Source organism: Pagrus major, chromosome 5, assembly GCF_040436345.1.
Source record: "Pagrus major chromosome 5, Pma_NU_1.0".
NCBI classification, from domain to species: domain Eukaryota; kingdom Metazoa; phylum Chordata; class Actinopteri; order Spariformes; family Sparidae; genus Pagrus; species Pagrus major.
In genome coordinates this window covers 35,333,219-35,358,062 of record NC_133219.1, presented here as the reverse complement: position 1 = coordinate 35,358,062, position 24,844 = coordinate 35,333,219, and the positions used below count along the sequence as shown (strand labels likewise).

Here is a 24,844-nt window from a genome sequence, read left to right as displayed (position 1 = left end):
ACCCTAGAGAAGTCAGTCAGGCTTTCTGTTCAGCACATCTGTGACCTCCTTTATCGCTGAGCAACTTCCTTGTTTTGCCTCTTCTCGCCTCCGTTTCACCTGCTCTTACTTGTTCGCCCTTCTCTCCGTTCATCCTCTCCTTTCTATCATTTATAAGCTTAGATTGCATAAACGATCTAATAACACCGGGGATGTGCTGCTGTAACAAATTACTTCAGTTCTTAAAATGCACATGCGCTTAATCTTGCAGAAAAACAAAAAATGCTGCGTTGTGATAAAATGCAAAGACATGATATTTAGGGTCACATTCAGAAGCACAAGTCACAAGTATGAGTAAAATAATACCCGTGTATCATATGTGCGTGCCATGCATCATTCAGTGGAAGTGCACCAAGGTGCAGTGGAGTAGTGGGTTATAAATAGGCCTCTGTAGGTCCGTCCCAGTCCAACTGGGTGTCCTCTGGTGTCCCAGTTCTGTCTGTGCGGGACACCTTGGAGAGCGCTCTGCTATTCCTCACACTCTGCTGCACATTGGGGACTCTTTTTTTAATATATATATATATATATAATATATATAATATATATATATAATATATTCTTCCTCGATGCCCAGCTAATTCCTCCTGGTACTCGACTCTTATAAGGACATAAACCAAGTCCCACTTCTTCTTACGTACAAGACCTCTGAGAATTCTCTGCACTTGCCCACACAATCAATTGTCACTTTCAGTAGATTATACAGTGTAATGGATACATATTTTTTTCCTTCTTTTGCATTGTACAGTGTAAGAGTTTGCTGTAGAAAGTGCTCTTTGTACTTGAACATATTTCTTCCCTGTAATGTTGAGGAAAACTCAGACGTCATAGTATATAATCCGCTATGTCTGCATGTGTTGCAGAGCAAACATTCATTGTTATAAAGAAATCTCAATAATTATCCATTATAGGTATGGAACGATTCAAGATTTCACCATTGATCCATTAAAAAACAATTAACATTATTTTCATTGTTGAGATAATCGTGAATGCAGATAATCGTAAATATCGTCACATGAATGACTTGAAAATCTATCTAGATCACTGATTTACAGTCACTATTTTGGTGTTCTGATTTATTTTGAATTGCTTTGGCCTGTTATCGTGGCTGAAGGCATAGCTTGCACATTTTATCCCATGCCTAATCCAAAATGGTGGCGTATGGTTGTATGCTATGGTATAATGTTCAGGGCAACCTATAGTGCAAGCCTGTTGTCTGCCTTAGTTGAATAAACGCCTGCATTTCTTGTGTAACAATGTCTTAGTAAAATCACAGTGATAAAACGTGTTCCTAATTGATTCCTGGAAAGATAAATGTGATGCAAACTTTCAAACTTCAAACTCCAGACTGCTTTTTTTATCAAAGGTGTCTTTTAGAACATCAGAGTGGGATGATTGTCGATGCTGACCCAGTTATGTCAGTGTGGTTAATTGGGTCTTTATGTCACTTGCCTGGATCTAGTTAATTAAGCTGTCAGAGCCTCTGAAATCCCTTGTTGGCACGCACACACACTGACATCCGCACACACATCCGCACACACACCCACTGACATCCTGTATATATGCCTGCGCACGTACAGTGACCTTACGTTAACCTGCGCAATCTGCCCAGTCTGCCCAGTCCTGGCATGTATTGTATCCTAGTGGCTGGTAGATAATTCCCCACAGCAGCAGCAGCGGGCAGCAGGATTGTCCTAATCACCTCCCAAGCGTGGTGAGGATGCACACAGAAACACCAGGACATATGGCCAATTAAGACAGGGATGTGAAAATGGCAAAGGTATACTGTAGGTGACTGAAAATCACACCTCACACAGTCAATGTAATTCAGTGGCATAGCTGTCATTAACAACTGTCCCTGACTGCTGCACGGACATCGACACTGTTCATAAGTACAGCCTTGAACAGCGATTTCTTGCCGCTGCATTTCATACCTTTTCCTGTGTGTGTTCTTCCTGTCGAGACAGTTTGTTCTATTTTTTTTTCATCCATCTGTCTCTGTGAGTAATATCTCCCTTTTGTTTGTCTCTTTATCTGCTGATGTCTGCCTGCCTGACTCTTGTCTGAGAGATGGCCTCTTGTCACTAGTTTTTGCTCTCATTTTATTCCCTAAATCATGTTTTTAAGCAAGTCACAAACCTACCAAAGCCTGTTCGACCCTGCCTTTTCATGTTAGATGTTCCTACTCAGTTCTTAAACATCTAAGGTGAACTTCCCCGAAGAGAGGACAGACTTGAAGTTGGGACCATGTCGCACTTAAAAGAATATCTTTGCGTTTGTAACTTATGGATGTGGAAGTGCAAGGGACTAAAACTTGTTTTTTTTCTTTCTTTTAAACTCAAAGTACGGAATGACTAACGGGAAAGTGCATGTAGAGGAAGAGCATATTACTGTACAAGAGGTGAGAGTGAGATGTAGCCCTTGAAGTTGAGAGGACAATTATTCCAGAGGTTTTGCTGGCACCAAAAAGCAGTCATTTGTATTTGTTAGAATGCTACAAATTGGCAGGTACGGAGTTGCCAAGAAGTGAAGGGAGCAAAGGAAGAGTCACGACCGTGTGGAGGAAGGAGAAAGTACACAACCAACACACACATACACACACGCACACACATAATTCGTTCCCTGCAAATCTCATTTGCTTAATCTTGTTTTTCCAAATCAATGGTTGCTACTTTTGCACTTGCAAATTGCAGTACTTAAGTGGTGAAGTTAGAAAAGTTACCTATATAACTATAATCAAATCAAGTAGTAAAGTGGAAGTTATGAGAATGAGTCAGATCTATATAAGATAGCCGCTTCGTCTTTTTTCTTCCTATGGCTGCTTCCCGTTAGGGGTCGCCACAGATCATCTGTTTCCATCTGATGCTGGCGAACCAAGCCGCACCCAACCCTGCATGGAAATCTGATTTGTTGTCTTCATATTTGGCTTGGCATAAGCTTTATGCTTACTGCTGCAACCCTCACTATTTATCCAGGCTTGGGACCGGCAGTTAGGAATGCACTGGCTTGTGCAGTGCCAAAGGACGCTTGCATATGTGAACAGGAGGAGATGGGGATCCAACCACCAACCCAACAACTCAGTAACAGTCATCCCACCTGTACAAGATAGCAAAGCTCCTATTACTGTATATACAGATAGAAACATTTCTCAATTGCACTGAATCAATTCAGTGTGACTGGCTCTCGTTGTGAATAAGCGAACGCCATCGTGATGTATTTTCAATGAGACGGCCATGAATAACAAAGCACTTTTTCTGCTTCTAACTTAACAACCCTAACAGTTTTTTCCTCTTTATTTCAAGAACTAATCCCAAAATGATTTCTTAAGAATGCCTGTCAGTTTTAGACATCGCATTGACAGCAGCATTTTTTGTGTTTGATAGTTTCAAGAAACCAGGTGTCAGAGTCCAGATAGCTCTTCTGTCTGCCGTTGTCCATCCCTCTTTCTTGATGCATTGCCTCTTAAGTGATAAGAAGTCTCTCTTTTAGTCTATTTACTCCAGTTAATTTCAATAATGTAAGTATAATAGTTAGGCCTGTCACAATAATCAATAAATCAATTAATCGTACGATAAATTAAAATGAGCTCGATAATTTTGCCGGCCTCGATAATTTCCATTTGCATGCTTGTTTGTTTTCCTCGTGTCAGTCACCATCCCCATTCACACTGCCGTTTGCATGCGGGGTTCCTGCGCCAATTCTCCGCATCCGCCTTTGTGTGAAAGTTTCAGATGGCGCAGTATTGGCGAACCGAGCTGGCGGCGCAGAGCGAGGGTGTGTCGATCTGATGGTGTTGGTGTCTGATAACTGTACAGATCCTTCACTCAACAAAATAAAGATAAATGTCCCACAAAGCAACGTTACAGGACCAAACAACAGTAACGTAGTAACTGGTCGTGTCTTTGGCAACTTATATGAGGAAAAAAATACCGCAGTTATTCGTGGATAAGTGTCTGTCAGCCTGTCGGTCTGACCGACTCTTCGTCACATTTCTGGCCGAAAAACAGCGTCTGTCCCCGGCAAAAAACTTTAACTCACCAAGTGTCTGTCGCGGTGAAAAAAATCACTGCGATGGTCAGTTACTGTTGTCATGGTGACGGTCAGCCCTCCCGACGAGACTTAGTGAACTTCATGAACCCCGCGAGTGAAATAGTCAGACAGTGTCCAGTTTACTGATGGCGATTATGTAATTATGTAAATTATAGAAAAACGTAACTTTGTCACTTTCCAGGATGTTTGGTGGGTCAGGATCTCAATCACAACACATTATAACAGCATCCATATAATTATAAACAGACAGCTGGTACATGTTTAGATTAACAGGAGGACACCGGGGAAACACCTTGAAAAAAACATACGTCATCATCATGACGTATACCGTCACGCCTCCACATCACTACAGACAATGGTGCTAACATTGTTGCTGCAGTAAGGAACCGTGGCTGGCCATGGCTCAATTGCTTTGGCCACAACCTCCATCTTTATTTATTTTGGATATTTAAAATGTCTTCTTCACATTCCAATATTAAATATTCTTTAGAAATAAAGGTTTATTGATCTTTGAAAGGGTGTACTTGCATTATTTTGCCATTATCATTATATTAGTTGAAAAATGGTCTCAAAGCGACAATATTATCGTTTATCGCAATAATTTCTAGGACAATTTATCGTCCAGCAAAATTTGTTATCATGACAGGCCTAATAATAGTGTAATAATATTCATAATTTTTCAATCAGTTTCTTCTGATTTTGCTGAGTGTACCAGCTTTAGATTCAGATTGCACATGCACATCCGGGTGGCTGTTTTAGAGGAACCAATTAACCTAACCTGCATGTTTTTGAACTGTGGGATGAAGCTGAAGTACCGAGAGTGAACCCAAGCAGTCGGGGGAGAACATGCATGAACTCCACACAGAAAAGCCCCAGGTGGGAATCAAACACAGGGCTTGTGAGGCAACAGTACAAACCGCCATTATCATAAACAATTTCTCAGCTTTGTTGACACTTGAGAGCTGCTGATGAGTATTTCAATCCTTCGTAGTAATGACTGGATTAGAAATCAAAATGCTCCTAAACCACATTGATCTCTCACTTGATTTGATATCTAAAATCAAATCAAATGAGAGATCAATGTGGTTTAGGAGCCTTTTGATCAAAAATGTTTTTCGAGAGCGGCTGAATGATGTGGTGGTTGAACCTGGGCACGTTTTTGTACAGCCGGGGTTCAGTAGCTTCACCATGTGGGTCCAAGTGTGTTCTGCTCGTGTATTCGTGTGGATGAGGAATAGAAATAGAAAGGTCACTTCCTGGTGCATCATGGGTGTTTCATTGGGAACATTTAGACTACTTACTTGATGCTGGGGGAGCAATTTAAGACTTTTTTTCCCACCATGATGGTTACTCCCCTGCAATTGTTTGAAACAACAGAGTCCTTTTTGTTCATCTTATCAAAATGAGCTAATTGTTTCATCTAATGTCAACACACACACACACACACAGACACACACACACACACACACACACAGTCAAACACATGGTCTTCACCATATTCATGTGCGCTGTTGGATTAAATTTCTATTAGCTTTCCTCGATTGAGTTTGAAGATTGTTGATTAGCCAGTAATGGCCTTTGTTACTGCGCTAATGAATAGCTTGATTACTATTCTACTTAGCTACACATCAGGAGGCGGGTGATGTGTGTGCGCTCGCGTGTGTGTAGGTGTGTGTGTGTGTGTGTGTGTGTGTGTGGCATTTGTTGGTATTATCCCCTTATAAACACGAGCAGACAGTTATAGCCAATTGTCTGGGTTTGTGTCAAGAAAGCTGATGGCAGCAGAAGAGAAAGATGGATGGTCCGCTCCGCCAACACTCATCTCTCATTCTCCGTCTCCTCTCTCGCTCACTCTGTCTGTGTCTGTGCTTCTCAATATGTTCTCTCCCACCTGCTCTCTGTCTCTCCAGCCTCTCAGCCACTACACTATTGTATTTTTCCTAATTCCTCCATCCCTTCCACCTCTTTGTCTTCTTCTGACCCTCTCTCATCTCTTCTCTTTTTGTTTCCCGTCTTCCTGCTTTAATGTCCTCAATTATCTCCTGCCTCGGTTATCTCTCTCTCTCGGTTTGTTTTGTGCTGACTGGACTGGCCGGCCTCTTGAGAACTGGGTTGGCATGTTGCGTTTTGTGTGTGTGGCTTTGTTTGGTATGAGTCTCCGTGAGCATACGTGCACATGTGAGTGTTTGATAATGGAAACAAGCATGCCAATTATGGTGATTGCTCTCTAGATGCCAGTCAGAGCCAGTGGAAATGAGTTTGGCACATCTGGCAGAGGTGTGTACTTGTGTGTGTATCCGAGTGTGCAGGGGGTGTGTATAGGAGGGTGTTATGACTGGTAAAGGACAGCGGGACAGTGTTTAAGATGCTTTTCCAAAGATGCATGTTATGTTTCTGCAAACCTACACACAGAATGGAGTTATGGTATCGGGATAAAAGACAGTCATCCAGACGTATCAAAGTGACTCTCGTGAATGTTCACCTAATGCAGCTCGGAGAAGCAAATTGTTGCGCATGGGTTAGAGGTTATGATTGCCTCGCTTCTCGACAGCTTTTCAACTGCATATTCCTTATAATTTTTATTTTTTGCTCATCTTTATTCAGTCTGGCAGTCTCTGAGGTTAAGATCAATAGTGACCCGAGAACAAGAAACATTCACAAGAACACAAACAGCTAACATAGGCGGCAAAACTGCACATCGAGTGAGGCATTTAAAAAGTCACACTTACAAGAATCGTAATAAAACATCAGTTAGCAGATCTTTAAAAAGACTCTAGTTTGAGGGCAGTTTCTGCTTCATTCCATTTATAAGGTTTGTGGTACTTGATCCTCGGGCTGAGTACATTAGGGATATCTAAGGTTAGGTAGTTGCTGGATTTTACACTGTAGTTTTAAGTTGGATAAGAGATGTGAGGGAGAAGCTCCAACAGTAGAGCTGTACAATTAAATAACATGAGTTTCTTTTAGACTGTCAGCGTATCTATGCAACCATCCAACCATGTGGCGTGTGATGCAGATAAGAATAAAGCATAATGTACTTTGATACAGTGGGTCAGCCTGACAATACAGAATATCTCTTTACCTGAGATCAGACATGAGTTTGATTTTTAATTATTGAGTCAATTATTGATAATAATCTTGAATAATAGTTTGCTGTTAAGCCAAATTCCCTTATATTTGTATGTCTGTGGTTATGTTTAGGCACACAGATCACCTGGTTAAGGTTTGGGAAAAAATATTGTCTTGATTTTATATTGAACAATAAAATATTACCTGAAACACTGACGTATGTTTACTTTAATATTTAAAGCAACATTGTGTAGAAATCTGCATTTTCTGTGATTCTGCGCCCCCTGAACACACCAATGATTTGTAAATACCAGGTCTGCAACAATCTGTCAGACGTAATGTACGTAGGTGCTGACTACAAACAAAACTCATGACGTCATAATAATGTTATGTGTTGAAAACTTGTATCTTGAAGTGAACATGTATGTACCGCTGTGAGCCAACCTTCTCACTGAAGTTACATAGTGCAGAAACAAGTGATGGGGGGTGGAGACACTGAGACGGAGGCAAACAACTGTCTTATGAGTCCTGCAGAACAACAACAGCTCCTTCACTCTGAAGAAAACTTGCCACCGGCAATTTTATTTGGCAAAGCAAATTGTAGAAAAGTTTGCATAGGTAGACTTTTAATTAAGGAGAGGAAAACTTCACACGTCACTCACATTCTCAGTCTTTTTATTTTTAGTTTTTATGAACAGCCTTTCGGCACATCTTGCCCTCTTCATGCTAATTCCTCGGGATGATTCAGACAAAGACGAGCCAAATTGATTCCAAATTGTAAATAAAGCTGTATGCACTGAAGCTTCATTCCTTCTTTACTCAAAAAAGGTAAACTAAAGATTGCACTGTTGACGCATAAAAGGAGCTTTACTTTGTCCTTTTGTCTGTTTTGATTGTCCCTCCACTGTCTCTCCTCTGATGTTCAACACCTCGGCCTCAGTTTGCCGTGAAATGAAGTGACGGAGCTTGATGGAGCGGGTGGGGGTGGGGGGGCAATTATTAAAACACGGACAGATGGAAAACACTGATGCACCACTCAGTCACTGCCCACACATAGGTAGAGTAGTCACTACAGGAGCTCTTTAACCCACTCTTCTGTGGTCTTATAGAAATCCAGATAATATATCTAATCAAGGGGATAATCCTCAGTGATGAACATATCAACACTTCAGTGATTCACAGGCACATACGGCCTGATTTCCCAGCCTGTCTTTGATTGCAGAATCAGACTTTATTGTAACCGGTCCGTCTCTTCTTTCGTCATACTCTTGTTGTGCATCTGCGTGTTTGCGCCTGCTTCTACTTTGAAAAATTAAATGCTGTGATTCAGTGGCTGATTCTATCCATGGACTCTGTATCTATTCAGCGCTGTTATCAACTCCCATATGAGCCTCTTTGTAGAGGCTCTACAAAGCATTTCATATTTTAGCATTTGTCATAGACACTCTTTGCTTTGTTATCTCACTTCTTGCTCTGTGGTCTGCCATTTGTTTTGCTTTTGCAGGATTTACACTGTTTCTCTTTGTGACACAGTGTGACTATGATATGGCGGGTGATATGATATGATATGCGGCGAGGCTTGCGTCGCACAAACATTTTGTGCTGCTCTCCAGTGCAGCAGAAGGGAGTATATATCTCTATATCTTGGCCTACTTTTATCTTGCACAGCATGCGACCGAGCCTTTGTTCCACTGCCGAAGAAAGATGCATATCTCAATAGATACATTACACTTTTCTGCCGCCTAGATGTTGCACGACTTGAGATGGGACATTTGTCCTTAAGTTGTGAGTTTGAAAAATGTATGGAATTACTCACATATTTGAATTAATCACATCTCACTGCAGATAGCGTATATTGCAATATCCAAACACTGCAAATCTGCTTTTATCTAGCATTCATGGGCACAAGGTTGGAAATCTACCTGCAGCCAGATTCATATCTCAGTCATCAGGTCAAACAGAAAGAAAACATGAACAAAGCGAGTGTGTAATTGATCAGACAAAAGCTTTTATCCCTTTGAAAAGAAAGCCATTTGATTTCTTTGTCTAAAGAAAAAAGGAATGGACTCCTCTTGAACCTTTTCTAAAATCCTGTTACGGTTGAAACAAAGGCCAAGAGTATTGCTTATGTTTGTGCTTGTGCAAGGGTGTCAAAGGTGGCTTGTGTGTGTATGTATGTGTGTTTGTGTGTGTGATCACACACTGCAAGCGTCTGAAGTATCTCCACACAGCCATGTATAATGCCATTATTTCATATCTACACCATGGCAATAAACCAATGCTTTATGGGTGTTGTTTTGTGTGTGTGTGTGTGTGTGTGTCTAGTGGCGTGTGGATAAAGCGAGAGAGACAGGTGATGTGGGGGCGAGAGTTAAAATAACAAATACACATTCTCCCCTGGGGTTGGCTTGATCCAATCAGCCACCCTCTGCCATTTACACACACACACACTCTCTCTTACACCAGCTGTGGCTAATGATGCGATGGCAGCGGCAGTATAGCCACCACATGTGGTCCCTTTGTCTGAGCCCAGCAGAGCACACGCATCCGTCTCACATGCTTCAACCTACAGGCTTCAAAGACCGCGGCTATTTTCAGTGCATCATCATGCGGGAGCGAACAACTGATTTTAATAAGCTGCCAGTGAAGGTCTGAAGTAGTATTATTATGTTCTGCTGGAAAACATAAAATGATCTCATCAGGCTTCATGGGACCCAGTGGTTGAAGAACTACTCAAATACTTCTGTAAAAGTGAGAGTCCTGCAAATAAAAGTATACTTCATCGTGTATTTTCCAACTAACCCATAAGGGCTTTTTAAGAAGTTTATGATGCTTAAGAAGTAGCTTACTTTCTCGATGCATTAGGAAACACTTCATCCTCTAGTGTATCACAAACGTTTGAATCAAAAATCACCAAATTTAGAGCAGAAACTTGAAAAGCTGATTACACAAACACATAATCCTTACAGTGAAAGTCACTTTTGATCCAATGCATTCAGTCGTATGTTATTAGTTTAATTAAACTGTTGATTTCAGTGACAGTTTGTTTCATCAGACAACAGGACATTTGGTTTGTTCCCAGTGGCGAGTAACATACGTTTGCTTTTTTATATACTTTGTGCTACTTTTCAACGTATGCACACACATACAACTAGAGCTTTTTTTTAGCGCTGCAGTATAAACTGCCAGAGTAAGCAGGTTACAGAGCCGAAGGTTCTCCAGGTTAATTAGAAATGACTTTTTAAATGACTTTTTAAAAGAAGGTAGACATGTTGTCCTGATTGGTTTCGCTGACTGACAGTAGTTTATTAACGTTGTTTGGAGGAACGGAGGAGCTGAGAAGTAAAGTAAATGGTTGCATTCATGAGCGGTATAGTTTCAACATGTTGCAGGATAAGAATAGAGATTGTGATGAGACAGGTGATGACATTTTTTTGCAATTAAAACTCACAGTTTACTTTAGTAGCTCACTCATCTGAATAGTTGGGTCAATGCAGTAAATATTGAGTATTATTACAACAAAGTAAAGAGGATTGAGAGGTCTTACTGGTAGTGTTACAATAACCTGGACAATTGATTTAAGCCACTTCCTATGTGTTTTGTTTGTTGGTGGTGTTGCACATTTTCTTTCTTTTTGCAGTTAACTGTGTGTGATGTGGTATAGTGGACATTGTTGCCTATCTTCAAATTAAAATTTTCAGTATCTTAATGTGCCGTAGCATCAATGGCACAGACTTTACTATGTGCTACAGTATTGACCATTGTTGTCCCCAGATCAGCCCAACAGGGACCTTTTTAGGATACAGGAGAAGTTGTGGCTATTCCCAACCAGTGCAAGCAAAGTGCAGCCAAGAAGGAGGAATTTTATGACATAATCTATTTACACTGACTTCAGCAGCTTGCAATATAGTTGAAAACAGTCACAGAGCACTTAATTTCTTCATGGCTCATGAGGTAGCTTGAAGTTTGGGATCTCTTTCATTTTTTTTGCCCAGTTAAATTGTTTTATATTGTTGTTGTTGCTTCACCATCAACGTGCAGATATTCTATCATGGTGCATTGCAGGGGTCTACTGATGTGGTGTTCTCAGGGGCCAGTACTGATTATTAGTGATCAAGAAAACCAGCAGCAGATAATTAACACTGATTACACATTAGCAGTAAAAATAAAAATCTTAGTGTCAAAGCTGAGAATAACCAGCGATGGAATGTAACAAGTACAATTTACCCAACTACTGTACAATTTTGAGGTACTTAAGTATTTCCAGTTTCTGCTACTTAATACTTCCACTCTACTCAATGTATTCGATAACTTTAGTTACAGTTACTTTGCAGATTCAGATGATTCAGTGTTGAATATTCAGGCTATTATTTCTTTTGATGTGCAACCAGTCAGAGAGTGTTGTGGGCGGGATCATTGAGTGGTGACCGCAGACAGAGAAAGGATGCTGAGTGACGCATCAGAGCCAAAGTAGTGCGTTTTTAAATTGATTTAAAAAGTCATGTCAGGGATGAGACACTTCCTGATGGCGGTACTCTTTGATAATTCAGTTAAGTAAAGAGGAAAACTTTTTCTGCCAGTCATATGTGATCTTTGTATATTTTAACTAAATGTCAACACGCCGTGTATTTAGGACAGCCTCTATATAATGTTAAAATGTGAACGAGTCATTTTATAACAAATGTGAGAAGAGCAGAGGGAAACAAATATACTGCATTACTGTGAACTCTGTATTTGAGTTTGTATTTAAGCAGAGGCCTTTTTCTCTGCGAGTGTCCGCTTCGTTATTTTTCGGCTTATTATTCTATCCTGGGCGCAAATAAACACAAAATCCTTATAACAGACATTTAATTTGCTTCCGTCTGTGAGACAGCACCTACACTTTTTTTCTACTTTTACCCTACAAGGGTAAACTCTTTGCCCGACCATTTGAGCTGTGTATATATGTGTTGTTTGTTTGTTTGTCTTTGCTTTTTCCTCGACTATAACCTTTACTTTGTAATGGAAACTGAAAGGTCACACAGCACCTCACTTAAGATTGAGAATTCGGAGCTACAGTGTGAGCCCCGTGGCCAAAGAGCACCGCCGAATCTCTAAAGATCAGACGGTAGAAGCAGGTAGAATAACCGAGAGCGAAGAAGAGTGACGGCAGAGCCTGAGCGGGCAGTAAACTGAAGAATAACACTGAATGTCCTCTTTTCTGCATCTGAGATTCCCATTTCCTAATGCGAAGGGAGGAGGAAATTAAACAACATGAATTAAACAACGCGGCTCGGACATTTATGTGCCTGCCATAAAGCTCGGACAGGCTGGATTTATGAGCGTTTGGACCAGTAAATACAGCACTCAGGAAATGTGATTAGGCTCATAAATAGGATAGTTTCCCGCTGTTGCACCCTTCACCCTTCACAGTACCTTGCGAAAGCATATGTTCAGGACATTTTCCTGCTTTTGTGCAATACCACCCCAAGGGGTCCATATTGTGAGGGGTCCGCTGTAGATGAGGGTCTTATTTCAACTGTATATTAGTGACTTGAGGCATAAACATCTTCCTGTAGTTTCATTACTTCTATTATTTTCACATCTCACCCCACAAAGTCTGTTCATTTGATTGTAAATTGTATATTTGAGATCACAAGACAGTCTTGGTAGTCACTACAGAGCGTTCCATATTTGTTTTATCTACTTGTATGTCTTCTTTGTGGAACAATCGAGAAACAAGATTACAACAGCATCCTTTTAAAAAAATCCTTCCATCCTTCTTTGTCTTCTGGAAAGGTTGAAAAACAAGATTATACCAACAAACAACTTGATTCTGTTAGTTTAGTTCTTTTTAGACATTTTTAGATGAACATCACTTTCAAAACCATCTTTTATTTTATCCCCCCAGCCGTTGCTCGCAGGACGGAGTAGTTGGGAAAACAAGATCAGAACGCGATTGCATAATTTCCCCTCAGCCGGCGAGATCTGATGGAGTTGCAAAAGAAAAGCAAAGAACTAATGATGAATGAATAATTGTTCATCTGGTTTAATTTGTTGTTTGGCTTTCACGGCTGGAACAAACCTCTCCACTATAAAATGAGATAAGGCGTGCAGCTCCGTGGTGTATTCAAACAATAACACAATTTATTTATCTCTCGTTAGCTCAATTTTTCTGATCTGCAAACTTTTGTACTGACCTCGTTCTCTCCCCGCTCTGTCTCTCCCAGGTGGAGTGGTTAAAGAATGAAGAGATTATCGACCCGGCGGAGGACAGAAACTTCTACATCACCATCGACCACAACCTGATCATCAAGCAGGCGCGTCTGTCGGACACGGCCAACTACACGTGTGTGGCGAAGAACATCGTGGCCAAAAGGCGAAGCACTACAGCAACTGTCATTGTTTATGGTGAGTTGCAAACTAGCGGCTGGCTCTGTAAGTGGCCAAATATCTTGTCACTAAAAAGCTGTATCTATTCTGACTGGGCTGTCTGCTTCATGAGTGTGTGTGGCATTTTTTTTTGTGTCTAAAGTGTCGACTTTCACTCATATGACACCTTTTTTTAAATGCTCTCCGCGGCCACCCAACAAAGTCTCTGATCAGCCGAGCCAGCCCCCATCTGCCACATGAAATTAGCTCTTCTGCCATGCCAACACTCTCTTTGTGATTGGCCTGATATTCCCACAGTCACCCTTGACCTCACCCAATTAAAATCCACCAATCGCGCCTTCAGTTTTTAAATTGGAACACTTGGGCTTTCCAAATGTCTGCAGGTTTCCAAGCCAAGAGTCCCGCCACTAAATGAATAGCGCAGCATATGGCGTGATAACAGCTGTGAACAACAACAACAGAAAACTTTTGTTGAGTAGCTCAGTTCTGAATGGTGTTGGTTTGTGTTTCGGGCAATGCTCTTCTGTCACGGTTTCTACAAAAAACTGAGAAGAGAAAGCTTGTTGATAGGAGGAAAATGCCGCGCATGCAATCTCTCACTTCATTTTTTTTTTCATTTTACCAAATGCCAGCCTGACATGAGAGGACAGGAAACATTTGGAGGAAACAATGTACACTCACACACACACACACACTGTTTCTCTCAAATATAACATTGAGTCTATTCACTAGGAGGAGTGTTTCAATCAAAAATAACTGTGCGCGTGTGCGTGTTCGATACAGACAGCAGGAGAGATGGAGTGGTTTGACACTGATGTATCCTTACAGAAATAGATTGTTCAATCTGCGGTTCAATCTTCTCGGCTCTGCGAGGGCCCGGCTGATACTGTTGACAAGGTGAAATAGTAGCGAGAAAAAAAACAAAACGGAGGAAACAAAAAATAGTGAGGCCACAGATGGAGGGGAGACAGGTGAGGATGAAGGAGAGGCGGAGGAGAGGAAAGTGGGAGAAACCAGGTGAGAAAGGGAGGAAAAAACGAGTAGATGAAGCCAAGATGACAAAAGTGACTATGCCTGATATTTTTTTTTTCACTCTGATGATTCATTTCTAATTGGGCGTTGGGAAAAAGGAGTGGGCACAGTCCACTGGGCTGAGACAAAGCTGAAATGCAGCAGTGGAAATTTCAACCCACTGCACCTCACCTGATGTCAGCTCTCTCTCTCTCTCTCTCTCTCTCTCTCTCTCTCTCTCTCTCTCTCTCTCTCTCTCTCTCTCTCTCTCTGGGTGTCCTTGTGACTCATTTTAACTCTCTACCTGATTTCTCTCTTCCTGTCAGTCTCTCATCTGGCCTTATCTTTGTCTGCAGTCCACTGCCACATTTTTTCTCACGAACAACGACAATAATACAAAATAATGAAGCAGCAGTCAAGTGTAAATGTGACAGGATGCAGGGAAAATCTTGTAGATAACCGAAAAGAAAAAAAATGGCAGACATAGATAGAGAGAGAGAGAGAGAGAGAGTGGGAAAAGATACAAATGGAGAGAAAGATGCAAACAGACTGTGCAAACACACATGGCTTCTTCAACTAGTGAGGATTAGGAAAGCTCAGAAACCAGGATTGCTCTTATAGTAGTTATTGTTTTCTCCCTGTGCTCTCTCCAACACGGGTTCAGGGTTAAGCAATTTGCAAGCAGCATGAAAGCATGTGAACACAGTGTGAAAAAAATTGTACCACAGTAGCAGCAGGGTAATGGAAATGTTGCACAAGACTGTGTGTTTGCGTGTGTGTGTGTCGGTGTGTTTGTGTGTGTTTTTTAGCTGTGCAGAAAGATCCAGCTGTTCTCACTAAACTTCAACAGCCCTGCCTCCTGGCATCTGCAAGACACATACTGACTCCATCAAGACAAATAGCTCAGTTAAATCAAACAACACATTCAAAATCTCAGATTCTTTCATTGAGGATGAAAGGCCTCTGTGATAGAATGTATGTATAAACTCGAGGCTTTCATACGAGTGTGTCTGCTACAGATTGTTGTTGGATTCCATTCAAAATACTTTATTTGTCCCTTAAGGGCCAATTTGAGGCAAGCAAGTTCGCAAAACACAATTATAGATACGGAGCACGTTCAAAGCATAAAGAAACAAAACAAAAAATACAAATATGACAATGATAGATAGCGCATTATGTCGAAAAGTGTGAAGTGCAATTTCAATATATCAATCCATGCATGGTAAACAAGGTAAACTGATGGATTCTTGATCTGTTTTTTCACATGAAGACGATCTAAGACACATTTCTGATAGCATTAGCTTAAAGTAGTCACAGACTTCTCCCTGCAATCGTTTCTTTTAACAACAGAATGTGAACCAGCAAAAAAATGAAAAAAAGTTTCAATAAAAACTGAATAAAATGCTGTTCGTTGTGCGGCTGAAGTGCATGTATGGATTCATGTACTGATTAGTGATCTCTGTTGCCACAGTGAACGGTGGTTGGTCGACATGGACAGAGTGGTCGGTGTGTAACAGCCGTTGTGGACGGGGTTTCCAGAAACGAACCCGCAGCTGCACTAACCCAGCACCGCTCAATGGAGGGCTGCCTTGTGACGGACAGGCCATCCAGAAGCTGTCATGTACCACGCTTTGCACCGGTATGTCTTGTTTTGGTTTGCTCTACTGCAGGACTACTCAACTACAAATTGAAACTGGGCCGGATTTGCAGCAACATGTTAAAACCTTAAAACCTTTTCCTAGCTTTTGGTAATGACAAATTATTATTAGCGTTTCTCAGTATGCTGCCTCCAAATATTATATTCTTTAGCGTTAATTATTGTTTGGAGATGCCGGTAAAATAAACATGTACTTAGAAGTCGAGTCAGGGTTAAACCAATGGTGTTCATTGTCAAATTTAGTCAATCTCAGGGTTGACAGAGACATATTTTCAGTAGAGCACTCCCCTACTTGTGACTGTCAATAGCTTGAATATAGTAATTAAAAACAAATATTAACATCTCCTGGGTGCAGTCTGATGAGGTACATCATATTAGTATATGTGTGTGAGATCTACATGGACATATACTGTATGTGTGTAGTTTATATATTTTGTCATATATCAGATTTATGTACGTTGGACCACTCAGTGGCTGCTTCTGAGCTAGAAGAGGCCCGCGGGTCACCAGTTTAATAGGCCAGCTCTACTGTATCTTCTGAACTGTGTCCGTACTGTATTTGTTCTGTACTGTATCCTTGTCTTTTTTGTGCTATTTTAATCTGTGGCCCCAAGTTTCCACCTGCTTTGTCCTGGACACTCACTGTCCACTGATTCTTCTTCTTTTGTTGTACTTTTCCACCCTATGTGCTCCACTTAAGCCTGTTTGGGATATAATGGAGGACATTACTGCTTGTCTCATCTCTTTTCTTTCTCACCCCTCATCTTCTTTTGTGTCTCTTTTCCCCCCTAGTGGACGGTGTGTGGACGGACTGGAGTAAGTGGTCTGCCTGTGGGACAGAGTGCACCCAGTGGAGGAGGAGGGAGTGCAACAACCCGGCGCCTAAAAACGGAGGAAGGGACTGCGAGGGGCTGGTGCTCCAGTCTCAGAACTGCACCGACGGACTCTGCATGCAAAGTGAGTTCACAATAATGGATCTTCTCACAAAAGCATTGACATTTCTCCCCTAAATGCATTGAGGTTCCGTCATATATCATACCTAACCATGAAAAATGTGTATGCCAATTCGAACAAATGCCTCGCAGTGTCTGAATCAGATGGCAATTGACTTGAAAGCGGATTGACCCCCAGATTGGAAAGGGCTTCGGAGCGGTGATGTATGGTCAGGTTCTTAGCCCAAGGACAAGATCCATATTGAGTCAAAAGCAGCATGACAACTGAGTTAATCTAAAATACTGATAATCACAACATGACTAAATATAGCATAAATAAAAGGAACCTTTGAATGTATTGTTGTCATGTTGATCACTGATTAGTTGATATCTTAAAACTGTTAAAAGTTGCTATAACAGCCTTACACATATTGTTCTCTGTCAGCAGCAGGCATTGGCAGGTTTTATAACATGGTTGTGCTGACATTAAGTCATTTATACTTTGCACATGCATAAAATAATTGCAAATGTCATTGGTTTGTGTTTCTTTTTCATCTCTCATTTAGCTCATGTGTGTATCACCCTGTCTGTGTTGTAGCAGCTGTGGCAGTTTCCCTCTTCTCGCTGCCGACACTTCTTTCTTTATGTTCCTCTTCCTATTGCTCTTCCACTTCATCAGCCCATTAATCTCACTCTCCTCTTCCTCCTGCTACTCTTTGCATCAAGTCTCTTATCCTTATTGCCATCTTTTTTTTCTCCTGATCCCCAGTCCCTTTGGTGTAATGCCTTTCTCCAGAAGCCTACCTGCTCCTCTGGCTCTTTTTTTTTTTTTTGCTCTTGCTCTGCCTTACAAGTGCACAATACTCTTCTGTACCCATCGGGGATGACTTGTGGAGAGCTTTCTGAATATCATAATGGGCAATCTTACTTTTCCCAGCTTCACTGTTCATTACTCAAGCCAGAACACCTGCTTTATAGGCAAAGTAATGATAGATAATGACGTGGAACAATCATCCAGAATCCCCAATTTAGTGATTTCTGACACCAGTAAAAAAAACAACAGCGTGGTCAAATTACAAAACCACATGGAAAATGTGGCTTGTAATGAGTCATAACGAGTCATAACGTCACAAATACAGCAGCAGCAGTTTTTCCAAGGTGGAGGCAATTATATTTGTTGACTGGTAGGAACAGTGCTTGTTACTCTCTGTGCTCAGAGTAATTGGCAGACAAGCATCTGACATGAAGGGAGAAAGAGAGGGAGAGAGACAGAGAGAGGCCTGTCAGTGAAGAGAAGAGAGGAGAGGAGAGGAGAGGAAAGGTAAAAAACAGAAAAGTGCTTTTTTGAAACCACACACACACACAAGCATGCTTGTAATTGTGCCATCAATTCTCATTAGGTTTTCTTTTCACACAACATGGCAGCCGTACTGTAGAAAGATTTTCCCTCAAGCTCGAGGATTCTCTGTGAGACTCGGATCGTCTCTGAGGTTAGTTTTAGGAAGTTTCACAGTGGAGTGGAGTTACAGTCAAAACTGACCCGATGTGATGGTACAGTACGACAGACAAAGCCCCAGTCATACAGTACAGACATACTCATTTGTCCCAAAAGCATGTTGTCTGTAACCTCCATTTGGCTGAGGCACTGTCTTTGTCTTGACTGATGAAGACATTTTTGGGATGCCACCACCATATTTATGTACATTTTATTCTGGATTTTATTACCTGGATGGTCTTGTGAAATGCAAATCTTTGTTTTCAAGAGAATCCTGTCCAAAACAGCAAATATATCCAACCAAACACAGTGAATAGGTGATGCAGATGTGCATTGTTTCTTGCTTAGTTCTTCAATAACAAAATAACTTCAATTAGTGTCGGCGTTGCTGCTGATGTGAGAAACATGTAATCTGACATGTAGTTAATTAGCTTCCCACATGCATTTCACTTCGTCTTGTCATAATAGAGTGAAACTATTATAAAGTGAAGCAACTCTTTTTGGTCCTGGCAGATATGTAGCCCGTGTTTGCAATAATAAAGGCTTAAAGTGTTTGAAACTTAAAACTTTTGTCTTCAGGAACACTGAGATCATCTGCTGCCAGTTTGTTGGAGGTTCCCATATATAGTCTTTGTCATTTGCATCCCAAAGCTATGGATCGCAGTTCATATAGTTACCAGGGAAGCCAGCTCACTAAAACTAAAAACTAATTTAGCCTTTAAAACTAGTTAATGACTTTCCTGATGAAGGCCTGAAACTCTTGTTTGCGCTTTGCATCCCACTTATCCACCGCTGCGCTACTTGTTGCATCTTTTATGCATCTACTCCATTTTTAGCTTTACTGTTATTGTTTTTCAGTGGGTTTTATTTCTCATCTTATGTTATGCATTCTCTGTATTTTCTTATTTTCACCAATATTATTAAGTTGGTTTTATTCTTCATATTATTTGACATTAATAATGGCATTCTATCCCTGTTAATATTCATTTTATATCTTTTTTTTATTTGAAGCACTTGGTGCATGTCATTTCTTTGTTGTAAAGCACTTCTTGTATCAAAGGTGCCATACAAATAAAGTTTACTGTCACCATATATTAATAAAACAAATAAAACATAATAAAAAAAAAATACTATTGATGCATAAACTCTACATAGTCGCCTGATCTTTATTGATTTTCTGAACCTGATTTTCTTTTTAGGGTGTTTATTGGTGATTTTACACATATTTCTGCCTGTCATGGATTTGGCACTCATAAAATAGGGTCAAATAAAAGGTATCTTAATTAAATGGTAACAGGAACGCAGTGAGGACTTCTGTTCAGGAGAGATATTTTCTATCAGTGAGCACAAATCCTTCACCCATGTGAGCCGCTGATTGTGTGAGGGAACTTCCCGAGGGGGAACGGATGGTAGTGATGATTTAATAGCTGGTCTATGTCATGAGCAATGGAATAATATTATATAATCCCTCAAAAAGCTTCGCCTGTAGACACATTATTGACAGAACTTACTGTATATCCTTACATGGTGTGTTATATAGTGTGTCTCTGGCCCATCGGAAGGATTCCCTGAGGCCTGTGAGGTATGGCCACAGAATCTGGGATATAACCTAGAGAGGTATAGATTTAGGCTCATTTCCCCTGATTGATTTTCTGTCTTTAAAATAACTCCACAGTCGTGGTTTCATGTCAGCACTAATGTTTCAGCTGTTTCCTGTAGCATTTACAGGAAACCATGAACTGTGTGTGCGTGCACGTGTGTGTGTGTGTGTATATGTGTGTTTGTGGTTGTTAGAGGGGGTTTCTGCATGCACAGCATAAAGGTAGAGTACTGTATATTTGAAAGGTTTGGAGTGATTCCTGTATTACGCTTCCTTTTTGTTTACAAGTGATGGATCTTTTAAAATGCGGTCTTTGCACAGAAAATGGTTCATCGGTGCTGGTATCCAACTGGGCAGCTGCACTAACATTTCTAAGTTGTTTTGCATCAGTAAAGCACAAAAATGTTTCCACATTTAGTGCAGAGAACAAATTTATGCTTGAAAGTCAGTGAGATGAATTAGTTTTTGAATTGTTTATGTTGGCTTTCACATTTTTAACTCCAGCTGGTTTAAAGGCTTGTGAATGAACTGATAATGTTCTGTCAGTGTTGCCGAGGAGGAGTTAATGTTTTAGATAGTGCTCCGTAATTGACTTTGTGCTCAAAAAGCACTTCACTCCACTATCACTCTTTCTCTTTCTCGTTCTCTCTCCACCAACACCTACCGCCTCTCTATTCATCTCTTCCACCGTCTCTCGCTGCCCTTTTTTTCTAAAGTTGTCCTGTTAAATCCTGAGAGGTAGAAATCCATTTGACCTCGCTTCTGGCCCATGTTGAGTGCCTCCTCTCTTTCTGTGTTTATCTGAGAGTTATATCAGCGCGTGCCTGTGTGTTTGTGTGTGTGTATGTCTACTTGTGACAGAAGCTGTAGGACTTCACTTTTTTTTTTTTTTGCTTTTGGAAATTGTTTGTGTTGTTTTATATCTTTTGGCCTGTTGACATTTTTATGACACATCGATCAGGATTCTTGGAGCAGATTCACTCAGAGCTCCACTGTGTCATCCTTGAGAGCATGACATTTCACTCACTACCTACTCTGTGTGTGTGTGTGTGTGTGTGTGTGTGTGTGTGTGTGTGTGTGTGTGTGTGTGTGTGTGTGTGTGTGTGTGTGTGTGTGTGTGTGCGCACTACAGCACTCCTCCTCCACAGCAAAAGAAAAATCTGCTGTGTGGTCTCTAAAACCAGAGAAATCACTGGAGATACAGGCTGTTACGTAACTTTAGTGTTCGAGTTGAACATCGAACAGTGTTTGTGTTGTATTATACAAACCGATCAGCGGTGTCAGCAGGTGCCGCGGAGCATCGAACGAGCCATCTCCCCATTCAAAGCTCCCATTCTTCCCACTTTTGTCTCTTCTCATCGTGGCTTCTAATCACTTCACTTTTGCTGTATTGTTTCCTGCGCTGCCTGTTAGCTGTTTTCTGCCCCCTTTCTTGAATGTTTTGTCCTCGTCTGCGCCATCTTTTCTTTTACACAAACGCTTGTGTCGGCTCTTACTAAATCATTTACGCTTCATTTTTTTAACCGCCACCATTGTTTTCATATTTGTTTGAACCATTGTGTTATAATTGGAACATAAATCTCTGATAAATCTCTGTCATGGCATGTTACTCCTACTATCATCACTGACTCAGACATTAATCAGCATGACATTTGTTGGATGCAGTCGTGTAATTTATTCAGCACGAAGTCATTTCATACAAAAATTAGAAAATCTGATTAAACAGTACTAAAATATGTTAATTCATGTAAATAACCACCTTGAATTACGCACAGTAGCCCTAAAATGACTCAGCAAATGTAGCCCCGCCCACCTGCATAGCTAATGAGAAACGCCACGTCATGCCAGTGCTACTGTACGTTTATATTCGCACATCACCCCACTTAACCTCGTCCCGTTTTATTTGCCCTTCGGTGACGAATCAGTGTGTCTTGTACATCCAGCCGGTCCGCCAAGAAGCTTTTAAATGCACCATGTTGCTGTGTTGCCTTTATCAATTATACACCAGCACTTCAATTATACATCAGTACATCAGCAGTTCATCTGTGACATAGACCTTCTGTCTGCCACGACTAAGTGGACCGCTCAGCATGACACAGCAGTAACCGTCTCACAGACATGAGGGCTTCTGAAATGATCCTCCTTTTTTTTTTTTCTTATTTTCACTCTAAAGTGGTTTCAAGAAGCTTTTTTTGGACCTTTTTAAATCGATTCTTGAACTAAGAACATTTAATATAGCTAGAGAAGCAAGAAAACACGCGAGGAAAGAACCGAACGCTGGCGTTTTTTCTGTGTCGTGTCCTGTCAAGTTTGTTCCATTTTATTTGACGTGTTTGTTTGATTTTGATTGTTGTGTTCCTCTCCCTTCCTCCATCCATTCCACCATCCCCTCCTCTTCCCGTCCCAAGGTTCATTTTTTCAGAAGTCCACTGAGCCCAAAGAAAAGAGTGATTTGGGAATCCCATGTAAGTCGATGTTTTATGTTTTATCATCATCCTTTTTTTTCCTTTTGTCTTACTGATCTTAGAGTTTCTTTCTTTGATTGAGCGTTGACATTTGGCTCTTACTTTGTGTTTCGTAGTTACGTTTCATTCTGAGTCGCTCGATGAGAGTTTCTCTGGTGTCTTATGATCTGTTCCCTTGATGGCGCAATCTTTTTTACTGTGCTGATCAAACAGTAGCTTCAGTAGTTGTAAAACTTAAGTCTGCTCTAACACAAAGAAAGTCATGGATTAATCATTTACACCTTGGCTTGTGTGATGGAAATAAGAATTTCCAAAGCCTACGGCGCATACTATTACTCAATTATTAAAGGTGAATGTTTCTATAAATGTGGATATACTGTACACTATCTCAGCTGGAGTTTTACAATCCCTTTAGCATCCTCTGGGTATCAAACACAATTTTGGGTTTTCCTCCTTCAAATAAATGCTGCACCACTTAATTGTATTATGTATAGTTGACTTTCCATGAATGTTTCTTTTACTTCAGCTGCGGGAAACAGGTAGACAGGAACACCAGCTACCAGCGTAAATGACCTTGTTATACAGTAATTCTTATTTTATCATTTATATGAGTCTTGATATTTTAATTGTCTCACATAGGAGGTCTACTAAAACATAATCAGACGTCCCTCATTTAAAATGTAGTGCAGGATCCCAGAGTTGTGTCTGGAAAGTGAATGCACCGCAGCAGTGACAGATTCCTTTAATTAACTTGATTCCTTCTTTCTTCCTGTCTGATAGCAGCGAATCGATTCAGCACCAGTTCACTTGATCCGCAATTTGTGAGATTGTTGCAGCTGTGGTCATTTTGGAGAGTAGCCAGCCAACTTTGGATGGTCGCCAAAGTAGGCAATTTGCCTTAGTTCTGAACACTTGCTTTGTGTTTACAAGCGTATTGGCTCACTTAGAACTCAGCGGAGCGCGGTCAGACTGCGGACACTGATCCGGTTCTGCTGATCCGAACCCCTCAAAATCTCTTTTGAAGTATCATCCAAGCTGATGACTGATATGTCAAATAAGCTCATTGCTAATGCATCATTTGTAGGAGAGAGATTATTAACAGGGTTGCACAAGACCACCTGGCAAGGGCAGTACTTCTTCAGGAGGTATGAACTGACCTAAAACGTAATAAAACGGGTGAGAGAAAAATATATATATATTCAGCTGTACCTGCTCTCCTCCTTTCTTTCTTTCTTTCTTTCTTTCTTTCTTTCTTTCTTTCTTTCTTTCTTTCTACCTCTTTCACTGCAACTATTGGCTCCTCAAAGTGACATAATGAGAGCGATTTATACAAACTGAAAAAATCCAGAAATTGAGAGGTGCAAGAGGGAAAGGACCTCTGCCGTTTATCATTACGGTGCTTTTTACTTCCCATTGCAGGAGCTCTCGTTTTATCTTCAAAGCGATCCATGAAGCGTCTGTGATGTGTTCTAATGACTCTCATTTAAGGTCTGCTGAAGCAGTTTCATCATCCCAGTGTGTTTTGTGAGATGACTAGCCCCAAACAGATACAGAGAGAACAAGAGATGAGATAGAAGCAGGCATTGCTCATTTAACAGACTGTCACCCTGGTTTTTATAGTCAGAAATACAGTTGGTAACATGAGCGCTAGGAGGTTGCATGACTGGCTTTGGAAGACACTAATCACCAAGCTAGACCTGTTTTCTCACAGATATACAGTAAATGTCACGTCATATTGATCTTTATGCTGGCCTGATTCTTCTTGTTTCATCCTCTTGCTACATTGTGCTTAATGCGGCTGAATTACATGCAGGCTTGAGCTCAAATTATACCTTTCAAGTGTCTGTGCGACATCAATTTCCTCATCAGGGACCACCAACATACAGCCCCAGCATGTATGAACACGTCCTCCTATCCAGAATCCCAATGCAGTCGAAACAGAACCGTGTTGTTTCTGCTGTCCGTGTCCTTCTCCGTATTGGATAATATCAGGCCCTTAGGTCAGATCACAAATGCAATATTGAGCACCTCCATATCTGGTTTTCGACATCCAATAGCTGTGTTAGCAAATTCCGGTCCAGCATCCACAGCTGTCAGTGAAAGTGGCAATATTGAAGATTTCTACCGCAGACCCTTGACTGTACTGTATCTGCAGGC

The 24,844-nt window shown here is 40.9% G+C and overlaps 1 protein-coding gene across 1 annotated transcript in view; it reads left to right on the top strand.

Moving 5' to 3' along the window:
• Nucleotides 1–24,844, top strand: part of LOC140995368 (netrin receptor UNC5C-like) — a 201,316-nt gene that overhangs the window by 141,448 nt on the left and 35,024 nt on the right. Inside the window, exons 5-7 of the mRNA XM_073465343.1 lie at nucleotides 13,365–13,545; nucleotides 16,010–16,177; nucleotides 16,988–17,152. Of these exons, the coding sequence (XP_073321444.1) occupies nucleotides 13,365–13,545; nucleotides 16,010–16,177; nucleotides 16,988–17,152 (514 nt within the window). The remainder of the gene's footprint in view (nucleotides 1–13,364; nucleotides 13,546–16,009; nucleotides 16,178–16,987; nucleotides 17,153–24,844) is intronic.